This window comes from Penicillium nucicola, assembly GCF_028828085.1.
Source record: "Penicillium nucicola strain IBT 29836 chromosome Unknown utg000006l, whole genome shotgun sequence".
Classification (NCBI taxonomy): Eukaryota; Fungi; Ascomycota; class Eurotiomycetes; order Eurotiales; family Aspergillaceae; genus Penicillium; species Penicillium nucicola.
The window spans coordinates 1,079,912-1,092,905 of NW_026643130.1; the positions used below are offsets into that span (position 1 = coordinate 1,079,912).

At 44.3% G+C, this 12,994-nt stretch overlaps 2 protein-coding genes across 2 annotated transcripts; both read right to left on the reverse strand.

The window, feature by feature from the left end:
* Positions 1-2,843: 2,843 nt before the first annotated feature.
* N7511_006416 (uncharacterized protein) lies at positions 2,844-4,001 on the reverse strand (the record flags this gene model as incomplete). Its single annotated transcript, XM_057128793.1, has 1 exon — positions 2,844-4,001. One exon carries the CDS (start codon positions 3,999-4,001, stop codon positions 2,844-2,846), a length of 1,158 nt encoding a protein of 385 aa, XP_056983349.1.
* Positions 4,002-11,478: 7,477 nt separating this feature from the next.
* N7511_006417 (uncharacterized protein) lies at positions 11,479-12,830 on the reverse strand (the record flags this gene model as incomplete). The annotated part of the gene is made up of 2 exons (XM_057128794.1): positions 11,479-12,361; positions 12,415-12,830. 2 exons carry the CDS (start codon positions 12,828-12,830, stop codon positions 11,479-11,481), a joined length of 1,299 nt encoding a protein of 432 aa, XP_056983350.1.
* Positions 12,831-12,994: the final 164 nt, after the last annotated feature.

The following is a 12,994-nucleotide window of genomic DNA, read 5'->3' on the forward strand; positions in this document are numbered from 1 at the left end:
TTTTCTTTTTCCCTCGTTCGATTAAGCTTCCTTCAAGTCTTATTAACGATTTTTTAATCGAATCTTTAAAAACTATTTATTGTAGTGGGGAAATCACGTCATTTGCATGGTTACTGCCTCAGGCGGTGATATCTTCGAGGAAGGGATATGGGCAATCTAAGACTGTAGAGATGCTAGACATAGACAACAATGCCACTGATTTCCTGATTCATGATCTGCTGCTTCGCTGGTTTGGTGGAGGTGTAGGTTTATGTAGTGATATATTAAGCTTTGAGAGCATACGATCTGTGTTGATTGGTATTAGACCTGCTGCTACGAAGCTATTTTAAATAGTCTCTGTTTTGAAGGTTTCTATATATGTTTTAGGATATGCTGCTAGAAAATCTAGCTTATTGATGTAGTTATATCTTATACGTGCTTGACTTTCAACTAAGCGTCTATACAAGCGTTTAAGAACAGTAAAATACCCAATATCAAGTAGCTAAAGAAGGTAAAATGAGTATGCTGGTATACAAAGTAGTATAATCAAGTTTTTAGTAAAAATCCAATCGAATTGAGATATAAGGTGGCCATTATCGCCATTCAGAATAAGAAGACGAAATTTCCTTTTTGTATACGTGGTTGTAGCCAGAATAAATATTTTTTTAAGCCATCGTAAGCCAATCTCATTTGTAGTCTAGCTATTTTGAGAGACCTCAAATCGCTAGTCACTTAGAAGGTTATTAAACCAGTTTTTTATATAGACTTTGTCTTTTAATATAAAGCACAGGGTAAGTATAAAACCACTTGCCCCAATTATTTTAATCGTAGTTATCTATTCACGATTTCTAGGCGGTAAAAATTGCTCAACGACCGTATTATTCAGTACGTGTTACTACTTAAGCGGTTTCAATAAGGCCCATCGCAAAGCCAGTTTCATAAAAGTTGTAGATATCCTCTAGTTGGATACCATTCTTATCAATCATACGTTGAACAGTGTTAAACCACTCTCGTAGAGACTGTAGATCCTTATTTTAAGCACGTTGATAATCATAGCGCCTTAAATATCGTGTACGAAGTTCTTTGCGGCATTTGACTAAGTTTGTTGGCTAGTTCACATTAACTGTAGATAAGAAGGTAGATCTACGCTCCGCAAGTAGGATATTAGCCATTTATCGTACAGTAGATGGCCTTGGTGCTGCTCTACGTAAATCCATAAAGAGTATCCACTCTATAAGCGAATCATCCTCAGTCTGTGTCAATTTATAGTTGTTGGCGCGTATCTCTGTACGAAATTGATAGCCGTTCATACAGTCTTGTAATATTGAGCGAGGGATGTTGTAACGTGCTGCAATCTTGCGTATAGAATCGGTAGACCCATTTTTAATAACCTTCATAGCTAGTAGCACTCTGCCCTCCTGCTCGACAGAGTTTTGAGAGGATTGAGTACGCTTTGGTGGTATAGTGGTTGGTTGAAGATGAAGAGTATGCGTCGGAACGCGATCTGAGGCGGTGTGGCCGACTCGTATGTGAATTACGTTAGTTTACGTCATGATATACCTGAGGCATACATGCTATATTTTCAAGAGATCACACTAGGTTTTCACTCTTGCAACCTATTCTACCTTCTGCCTTGCTATGTCTGGCTTCGTTTGAAAGATACTCAATGCACGGATTGCTTAAATGCACGAATTGCTTAATGTACGTTTGGGAATTATTATTATGAATTACTTAACGTCGCCGGCAGGTCACTTGGGACATGTGTTGGAATATCCCAGTTGCTGAGATAACAATGAAGCTGGGATCACGTGCACACATGTATACCAATATCTCAACTTACTTGTATTTTTGGCAACACAACACACAATCAACTCCCCTCAACAAGATGAATACTGACGCACCACATTATGGCTCAACTGCACGAATTGCTCAAATGCAACACTGTCAAATGATAAGAAATAGATGCCAAGTCTATAGGGTTTTTACCATCGATATGGTGATTCAAGATACGCTAAATGTTAGCCAGAGAAGAAAGCAGGTGGAGGTACTGTGAATGCTGAATGTTCGTATGTTGGAAAATTGTGCAAGATTGGTGGATGGTATAAATCTGAAGAGATTGGAGATTTGAACAGACGATTCTCCACCACAAGCGTAGGCCCGTGCCTTCTTATACCCTCGCATGTGGCTTGGGGACTGTAGCAAAGTGGACTCGGTGGGAGTTCTCACGCATTTGTTCTTTGTCGGCCTACGATTTGACTATCGATGTCAGTGCATTGAAATCCTAGTAGAGTCAGAGGGTAAAATTGTCAGGTGTCCCAAAACGAAGGCCTGCTCGACTTTTCACAGCCGAGTGATAGTATTGTAGATATCCAAGCCGAGTTCGGTGGAGTATAATCTGGTATCCCACCGCCCGCCTGGGGATACAAGCCATGCAGTGTCAGTGGTTCTCGTGAGATGCAGTTTTTCATCTGCAAGAATTTCCGGTTGAAACTCCTCGGGGTTCCAGAAAATCTGCAAGAATTCGATAGATCATGCAGTGAGCAATTAGTGCAGGCGAGAAGCAAACATGGTACATACAACTGATTCGATCCTCGAATGATGATTAATCATGCCAGACTGTTCATTGGGTCATAATGCCAATTTAGTGCTACAGCCATAATTCTCAACATACCTAGTTCAACGCACATCAGTTGTGACTAATGAAGACAATAATCCAAATTTCAATTAAAAAGCATAAATCTTACGGAAGCTAATCACAGGACACTACAAAGCACGGTTATCAATTATCCCTCTCGTAAGACCCTGTGAAGGTATGTTTCCCTTGATCAAAGATATACTTGGGGAACTAGCCATGGCTCTGCCCGCTACATTTCAGACTTGCGTGCCTTAATTTGTCGTCTGAGATCCGCCTCTCTCTCTGCCAGAGACATCAATTGCTGCAAGCGCTCTCTTTCTTCCGCAATAAGTGCCATTTCTGCCTCAAGCTGTGATAAAGGCGCATCAGTGTGTTCCAAATCTGTAGGCGGCGGCGGCGCAGTATCTTTCTGATAGTTTTCTTTGGGCTTCTGCGACCATGCATGTGCATCATTATCGACTAGAGCACCGATGGAAGCATTCAAATTTAAGCGATCATTCGGTTCAGAGATAGGTGTTGAGGCTGCCAATTTGACTGCCTCCCGAGCTGTTCCTTGACCAACGCATGAGTCAGTCTGCTTTTCTGGCAAAATAATTTGTCTGTCCGTAGATGAATTTGTCGGTATAGGATGATCTTTACCGGCGTAGTCATCACTCAATTCGTAAACAGCAGGACCCTGAGTCCCAGCAGCCAGGCGTTTTGTTGCGAATACAGAATTGCTGTCCGACTCATGAACAGGGTTGCTATCAGCTTCCGCAAGGAGATATCTTGACATTGGCACTGGTTCTTTTGGCTGGATTTGTTCACGCAGTTCAGGAACATCACTGCTATGGCCGGCTCTAGAGGTAGCATTGCTTCCGTTAGTCCTTTGCTTGCGCAAGAACCAAAAAAGAAACAGCCCAAATAGTATCACAGCAATTGGAACTGCCACTCCAATGGCAGCCTTTGCTCCAGTCGAAAGACCTGAGGAATTCGGAAGACCAGAGGAATTTGGAAGACCAGAGGAGGTCGAAAGATCAGAGGATACCGAAAGACTAGAAGAAGCTGAGCCTGTCGCAGTAGTCACAGGCGGTGTTCTCGAAGTAGTCGATGTTAGCGTTATTGTTGTATAAGACAGACCAAGGGCGGTAGTGGCAGTAGTGGTATAGTCGGAATAATAATTGGAATCACTGTCGGCAGTGCTATAATCGGGAAAAAAGGTGCCATAATCGGTGTAACTGGCACCACCGTCTACAAGATTTCGCCGATGTAATCTGGCGTATTGATTCATATAATCTGGTAGCTGAATCTTTTCGCCGACCAGATCGCAAAAGTCAAGGATTCGAGATGGGGCCCCTTCAAATCGATCAAAGTCAGTCACCATAGAGTAATGCATGAGAGAAGACATGAGGCTACGAACAGAATTGATCTGGGTTTACCGGGCATGAGTTGAGGCAAGCCTCGATCTCTGCATCTCTTACGAGATCGGCGATCGCGGCGCATATACAATTGAAATCTTCATATACGCAACCGCCCTCCAAAGCTGGGGGATACAAGCATTGAAACTATAATCGTTGAAGTTTGATTCGCAACGTCAGTGAAAATTCTTAAATGTCGGCCGGACTGAACCAGCCTCATGGAGATAGGAGGCGACATACAGCACAACGCGGGATTTCTGAGAGCCATTTCACTTTCAAATTGTCTTTTTCCTGGTCCATAATCGGTGTTGGAAAACCTTTTTGCTTGTCTCCAATTCACGGATGAGTTGCATGCCAATGATAGGTCGTGAGTAGGAAACGTGATCGCAGAATTGACACTCGGTCTTAGGGAAACGTGCGGAGACTTCAACAGGTCAAGCAAGTTCTATCTCAGGGGCTACATGATTTTTGAAGCTAAGCTTCGCTTACTCCTTAGTACTGTTTACGGGAACGCTTTTTTTTGGGGGCCAACTCACCTACTAGTCCATGATTCGCCACGATCGCATTTCAGCCTATGCCTTTCTAGGCCGTGGTTGCCAGGATGTTTGACTAGGGGATGCTGCAATCAAGTTCACAGCCTTCTCTCTCATTTTTCTGACTCATAATTAAGTCTCATCTCCTCAATGAGCAGCAAATACAATGGGTCGATCATGAATCACGGTTCAGCAACCTTCATGCCTCGTTCACTACCCGAGGCTCGTGCTGGCGTTCATAGCATTTTCAATACGAGTATGATAGAGAAGGATTTAGATAATTTTCTGAATAACATTCATGATGCCACAATGGAAAGTTAAACAGATAGTAGGTTTATATGCGAGTCTACGCAATCTTGGCTTCGAGCCAATCCCCGTCGATCTTGGTATCTTCGTTCGGAGCAATATGTACATCGCGGTTTTTGTTGATGACATCCTGATCGTGAGTTCAAGTATCACGGGGATCAAGAACATCAAGCGGAGCCTCAAGAACCTTTTTCAGATGACAGACCTAGGCCTAAGTAGCTACTACCTTGGAATGTCCATCCAGCGAAACCGCTCTGTCTCTAAGTCATGAAGCATATATTGACAGGATTGCTCATCAATTTGGAATTACGAACTGCGCTCCCATCGGTACAGTGATAGAAACCTCCCCACTTCTGAGGAACGATACAGACTACACATGCTTTCTAGGTCACAGGACCTCCTACTAACGTATAGTTGGATCCCTAATATATATTATGCTTGGAATCAGGGGGGACATCGCGTACGCAGTCTCTTTGGCGAGTCGAACTCTAGTAAATCCTAGGCCCTAGCACATCAAAGCCGCTCAACGAATCCTGCGGTACCTTAAAGGAACAAAGAGTCTCAGACTCGCGTATAAGGGTCAACCTTAGAGATTGAAAGGCTTCACGGATATAGATTAGGGAGGATATCTTGACACGAGACGATTAAACGCCGGGTATCTCTTTAATATTGGAAGTGGATCAATTAGTTGACAATCAAAACGCTAGGTAGTCGTTGCCCTCTTAACCTACGAAGCCGAATTTCTAGGGTAGGCGTAAGCTACCAAAGGAGTCTAGTTGAGAAGGCTCGTTAACGAATTAAATCTAAACTAGGGAACTAACGCCACGATCATCTACGGAGATAACCAAGGAGTCATTACACTCTCCTCGAACCCAGAATACCACGACCGCATAAAACATATAGAGATCTAACATAAGTAGCAGGGAGAGGTCTAGGACAACAGAACAGTCAAGCTCAAGTATATCCCCACCTCAGAACAAATTGCTGATAGGTTCACTAAACCCCTTGCCCGGGAAAGATTTGAGTAGTGTCGGAGAGGGCTTAGCATCGAGTGATTGCGATACCTATCTATACTGATCAAGATTAAGGCGTAGGGCATCCCTTCCTTCCTTTCCTCCCAAATGAAGTTTTTGAAGATTTTAATGGAGCCCGTCGCAATCGCGATCATAGGGTCGCTGACACCATTGGTCATGGGTTGCCATCGAGTGGGAGTGTTGAGTATCGCGGTGGTCAAAGCTTATGGCGGGACTAGCGATGGACATATAAGTAGATGGGATTCCCACTTTTGATAGTAACCTCAAGAAGAACATTACAACTACCTATTTCAACAGCAAATATTCATGAATAATCATATTTCTTTCGGATCCCTAATCATGTAGGAGCCTGACCGCGTGGAGGAACATCAAAGTTCTTTCTCGGGCGAATGTTTGTTACAGATTTTCGAAACAGGACGCCTCTAGCAACCCGCTTAACTGGTTCGTCCCTTGAGCTTTCGCGTCCCCTCTTGCCGTATGATACGTCATTACAAGTCTTTATACAGGATATATCTCAGTGGAGCCATCGCGAGCTTGTTGGCGGAAAACGCAACTTGCGAGCTGGCGAGAGGCGCAATTTGGGGGCTGAAAATGTAGCCGAACACAGTGAACACAGTGAACCGCAGATCCCAACTGCCAAGGGATGCAGTTTATTCTTGGCACACGAAATGGGACGACTGGTTCTATAATGTACACGATTTCTGAGCTTGAGACACTAAATAGAGTGGCGTCTGATCTAAACCGTAAGTCAAATAGGAAATGAAAGGTCATTCGTATTTAGATACATCTCTGCATGTTGGTCGGTACTGATTGCTAGTGCACACCCAACTTGGCATACGTTACGGGCCGTGCATATAAATGCCTAGTGAAATGGGAGATGCTCGATGGCAGTCTGGTCAAAACAGACGGGTCGACAAATGGTGGCAAGAAAACCCAACAACAAGTCAGATCTGTGAGCTCTAGACAGGTGACGCCTATCAGGGATAATCAGGTGCTATATCAAGGAGCATAATGATCATAAATCTTGAATCAGGAAATGAGTGGCATTGTTGTTACTGTGTCCATCATTCTCTACAGTCGTAGATTGCCCATATCCTTTCCTCGAGGATATCACTGCCTGAGGCAGTAATCATACAAATCTCGTGATTTCCCCACTACACTAGTTATTTTGCACCTCTCAAGGGTTAGGCCTTCAATTTAGCCTTATTTTCGAAAGAATTGAGGCGGTTTAAAAGCTCCAAGAGGGTTAGTTAGCCGAATTAAACGATATTCGTGGAGGAATTGCGGGTCTGATAGCCGTTAGATCCCGGATTTAGGTTATATTGCCATATAAAGGTGTTAGAAGCGCCTTCTTAAGAGTCTTAATAACCTCTTAGGTCTTAGAATAGATTAGGTTGCTCCTTAGAGCCGATTATTTCTTACTAAATAAATTGTTAAGGGGTCCTTTCCCCTTGTCTATGAATAATTTGGGCTTAGTATAGGCTAAATTGTCATAGGGTTAAGTGCTAGTTTTCTAGCATCGAGAGATACGTATTGTGACGCATGATACGGTCGGGGTCGTCTGACAGATCACCGTTATCTCCATCTCCGGACTAATCGGGTACTGAGATAATAGACTCGGTATCACTACTAGGCTCCGATTGATCGGTGTCGGGCCTAGTAGACCGAGATCGGTTTCTGGTTTAAACTAGTATCATGTCGGAGGGCTCGGGGGGAGGCAGGTTAACCCTAATATATAAGTAGTGCGTATCAGGATAATAGAACAACACCATCAAAACAGGTGCTCTAACAACTACAAGACTAGTGAGTGGGCCTTTTGGCACGCACTAAGATAGTAGCGTCTTGGCATTTCCTAATCGACCTAGATTCGTGCTAGAGCGAGAAGCGATTGAAAGTGTTGGCGCGACATAATATCTGATGACATGTAATTGGAATTGATGGTGTCAAATTGATGAGCTTTTCTAAGATTAATCGATTGGCCAAAGTACATCTTCATGGGTGAGACTAAATGAACTACCTTCGGGGCGGCGCGAGCCGGCTGTACGTAAGAATCAGTGACCCCACTTCAAAGAATGGGGGCGCGGGGGATTGGGTCACGTTCAAAGCATTAGCATGCGGACTATTTTTCCACATGCACATGCCTGTCTGCCTGCTCTTGAGCTAAAAATGCAAAGCGAAAACCTGACAGGGGCCAGCCCCGCTTATGAGAACATGGAATCTCCGACCCTCTTTCACACCAACACCAGCTGGCTACAATATCACAAAACGGAGCCCATCAAAGCCCTCTTTAGCCTCTTTCTTTGGACCTTCACAACACAAAACCACGCATACCAGGCCCCAGTCCGGCAGAATGAACTCTCCACCCTTGAGCATTATCAATCACTCGCAGGATTGTCTTACATCTGAAAGAGCGCGCACGAACCGAAATCTTCATCTGCTGCCGGAGCTTGCGGAGATCACGCCGAAATTCGCCAACTCAGACAAAATCGATACAAAAGGTTGTCTTGTCGGGAAAGCTGACAAGATCCGTCATGTGTCGTCTCCCAGCTTACGGATGAAGTCTGATGGGAGCCACGTAAAGGCTAAACTAGTTGTTGACTGTCCAAATCTGGGCTTTGGATTATCCATAAAGAGGCAGAGAAGAGATGTTCCAGGCGATGGCTTCGTTGAAAATGACGAGGAAAGTACTCTCTCTTCCCGCGGTGACATCAGTTTGCTTTCTGTTTTACTCCGATCAAATCAAACCAAGCGATTCCGCCGTACAATCACTTCTCTGTGGAGTATCAAAGAATACGAGATCAGCACCCATTTTGAGCTTCCAGGAACAATTTTGCCTACAATTGAGCCTATTTCCGAAAGCTCTCCGATGATTAAAAAAGGGCAACAGCCCCGAAATCTCGTCGATAGTTCGAATGGAAAATTGCATCTCTCGAAAGGCAATACTGGCTGTGATGAGCGCAACCAGGATACTTCAGCTGCTTACAAAGGAGAAATTTCCGATAGTTTCAAACCTTCGCTCCCAGCCAATGACCTTCAACGCATCCTTGCAAGTGGTTATGCCAGTGAATTGAACATGATACCAAAGTCACTACTGGAAGTTATACCACTACGGTTTCTAGAAAGCTTCCGCGAAGATGGACGAAGATGCACGGCTTGGACGATGAAAGGGCAGAGGTGCAAAATTGCACATTCCATTGGGTTTCGTTCTACACAACTAGAAGTACTTGCATCCTTTGAAGTCAGCGCCCTCTACCAAAACATCGAGGAATTGATAGACGTTTTTCTCTGTTCGTTACATCGGAGGACAGCTCGCAGACGAATCCAACCTTGGAAAGATGAATTCGGGAAGCTCCTCCTGATGCAAGCAGAAAGATCTGCTCCCTCACCGCAGGATGAGCGACTATTTTCTTTTTTTCGCTGGATTCATTTTCTTAGCCAAGCAGCACTTTTCCATACATCTTCAACCCCATCTGGTGTTCCATCCCCAGAAAATCTGATTCATGGGGTAGAGACGTCTTCTCTCAATTCCATCCAGTTCTTCAAGCCTCATCCCAGCGGTGCATTGAAAGAGCCCCTATCTGAAAGACTTAAAAGTCTCGTTATCAAGCCTCTTCAGACTGGAGATATTAGGTATCCAGGCTCAATCTATATCTTCTGGCACCGCGGAAATTTTGGCAAACTGAAGATTGGACGGTCTGCAAACGTTCGCCGGCGTCTCCAGGAATGGAACAAGCAGTGTAAAAGAGAAATGGGTGTTCATTATCCGGACTTGTCGAAAAATGGGCTAGAAAATACATCTGATACACAGCAAGTTCCACACATTTCACGTGTTGAAGCTTTAGTGCATTTAGAATTGATGCACTACAGAAGAATTGAGCCCAAGTGTGCTGGCTGCTCCAAATCCCATGTCGAATGGTTTGAAGTTCCCAAGGATTTTGCGATAAGCGTTGTGTGCAAGTGGACATCTTGGATGTCCACACTTCCTTACGAGAGACGCATTGCAGGCTCCCAGGAACAATGGATACTAAAAAGTGAGGAATTGAGCCAAGTTGATAGATTGTGCCAGCCACTGAAATCACTTTCTTCTCCGTCCGTTCCAATAAAGAAGCAGAATTGGATTTCATCTCGTCTCAGAAGCTCTGTTCGGAAAATGAACTGAATTGGAAAATGGTACCACTATAAAACTTTATTGACGCATTGTGATGGAATTTGCCACCTTTTTTTCTTGCTTCGCGAATTGATGAGAGACTGCATACGAGTACTGCGCATACACCATATGATCGCACTCGAAGGAACTAGTAATAAAGCACGTCTTGCCAACCTGCTCACAGATATTGTATCAGAATACCAGATTTCTAGCCAGCCCGACGATGACGAAACAACATTTCTGGAACTCCGAGGACATTATACAGTAAAGATTGTTGAATGCAGCGCAGTAAATGGTCCCACATGAATCGTTCCAATTAGGTTGAGTTGTATCAAATGGTCCATGACGGATCAATTATCCCGCATTATACAGCGACACATCCAGCGCAACACCAGAAATAGCCTCGTACCGTCAGTCACATTACCCGGTAAACACAATATACCATTAATTCGATACCTGACCACGGCTAGTAGATAGGTACTAGGATCGAAGGGTAGTACTCGCATGACTACTTTGCGTTCGTCAAAAGGCCATCCACTCTTCTTAACAGCTTATTGTATGTCTGATCAAAAGTGTCATCTTCGCCAACGCAGATTCTGTACGAGACTTTGGCATATTCCTCAGCTTGGGACGCGAGAGTAGGTCGGCTGAGCGACAACTAGAGCATTATTGATTGACATCTTGTACCAAGGGGTATCGCCTCTAAACAGTTTTTAAGGCATATTGACTTAAGGGAAACCATCACTGAATAAAAATTTCCGCCTTCCAACTAACCGCGTCTTTCAGTTTAATTAGGGTCCCCTGAAATCTTGCCTTTCACGGACAAGCGTCGAACTTCCAGTACATCTTTCCCACCATTGAACAGTCTCTCGATATCTACCTCTGCTGCTGGTATAGCCAGGTGATCTTGGGCGGCCTTAGATATGCAAGTAAATTCAAGCCGGTTAGCCTTTCACCAGCTCCGAATAAATTTCATCTGACTCTGGTGCATTTCAAAACCAGTGGTGATTGAAGGGGTACCGAAATACTGATCGATACAGTATCAGACCCATCGACATCATACTATGTAGGCTGAAGGGCCCCCAAGAACAAAAAATTCAAAGCCCTTGAAATTGCCTCTTGGAGCAGAAGAAGCAGGCTGATCGGGGCTGTGATATGCTTCTTTAAAGGAACGCCCCGATCCTGTCGATGATCTTTTCTCCATCTGGGAGATTTTTGAGCCCCTTGGCTTAGGCTTAAGCTTCGGTGTTGCTATTAGATGCATTGTCAGCTGTAATTGGCGGATTTGTGCCTCTAACTTATTTTACTATAGAGCAACGCGAGACTAGAAGTCGATAAAATCAGGTTACACAGGCCCGCATATATCAAATATAAAGATAGTCACAATTATCACTGCACTATGTGATAAGAGCGAAAGAATAATTGCGGATCAGGCTGTAGAGTGTCGCTATCGTTCGCTTTTAGACGACATTGTGGATGACACATTGGGCGTGAACCTCTCCGTCGTCAGCTTAAAGCCTCGACCATAACGATCTTTGAATTCCGATAAAGGTGGATCTTCCGAACCTTCGTCTTGCATGAAATGCTCTCCTGAAGGCGAGCCTCTATGATCGATGTTCGCAAAATTTACCCGGGTCATATCCTTTGACAACTGTTGAAGTGATGCATCACTAAGATGGCCCCCAACTTGCCTCGTCCTCCATCCCAGTCCACGATTTCTGCCATGGATAATTTTCTCGTTGGTAGATACCATGAATTGAATGGCATCGCCTGTAGCATAATTATCGATCGTACTAGCATTCTCGTTCAAATTATCTCCAGCCTTCGAACAGATATGCATGCACTGGCGAGTTGTTTCCCACTCTTCTTGTAACCTTAGCAATTCTGCAATGTCCTCCTGAGAGGCTGTACTTGTCTTTGACTTGGTCACAATTCGGTCCATCAGTATCTTTAGATGATTCTCCAGCTTCGCAGCGGTGTTAAGGAGGCTTTTTTTGCATTCCTGCAAACCCTCGTTGGTGACGTTTTCGGGTATGTTGCTCGAACCGACAGAATCGGTGGAGTGGTCACGAGCTTTCCGTAATTGTTGAATCTGATCAATATGGCTCGATAACTGTGCGCATATTTCGAGACATTTTTGGGTGCTTAGGCGTTCCTCCTCCATCAGTTGGATTTCCCCAGCGTCCGTGTTTGAGTCTCGTGTATTCTTGGCGATAATATTCTCGAGCTTTTCGTCGATACTCTCCAAATGAGTTTCGAGATCATCAGTTGTAGTTTCAATCATTTCCTTGTAATTCTCAAGGCTATCAGCTGCGATAGAGGATTGTCGGCTAGATGGACACGTCAGCATTGGGTTGGATATAATGTGCACAAAGAGACTCACAGATTTGCATCGGTGAGAGCAATAATGATAGTTGATTTATAACCAGCTAACATTCGTCTGAAGCCATCAATATCTTCGCCCATATACTTTAGTTTGGCCCAGTCTCGAAAGCTCGTTTTACCGGCGCGAGATCGCATTGAAGATTTCTTGAGCTCCTCTTCAAAGTCTTTGCAGGCATTTCCACAACGAAGGAGGGGATATTCGAGACTAGTGAGGTTTGTATCGTTGTTCGCATTCACAGTCTCTGCTAGAGCGCCAAGAACTCCATTCAAAGTCTCGAGCTCCTCTGTCAGGTCGCGTACGCGTTTTGGATGAGATTGGTAGCTTTGAACTAAAGTGAAGAGGGTAACGCTGGATTGGAATGCAAACGTAGTCAAAGCAACTAGGCCAGAAGCTATGCCGATGGGTTCTGCCATTGCACGTCGCTTGATGATGCGTGGGTAGGGCTGGGACGATTGAAAATTGTTTGTTCGATATGGAAAATTGCGGGGCTAAGCCTTCAATTTATATTTGTCACTCCGGAATGAGAGGGATGCTGAAAAGATCGGGACTAGATCATAAACGCCTTCTCTTTTGAGAT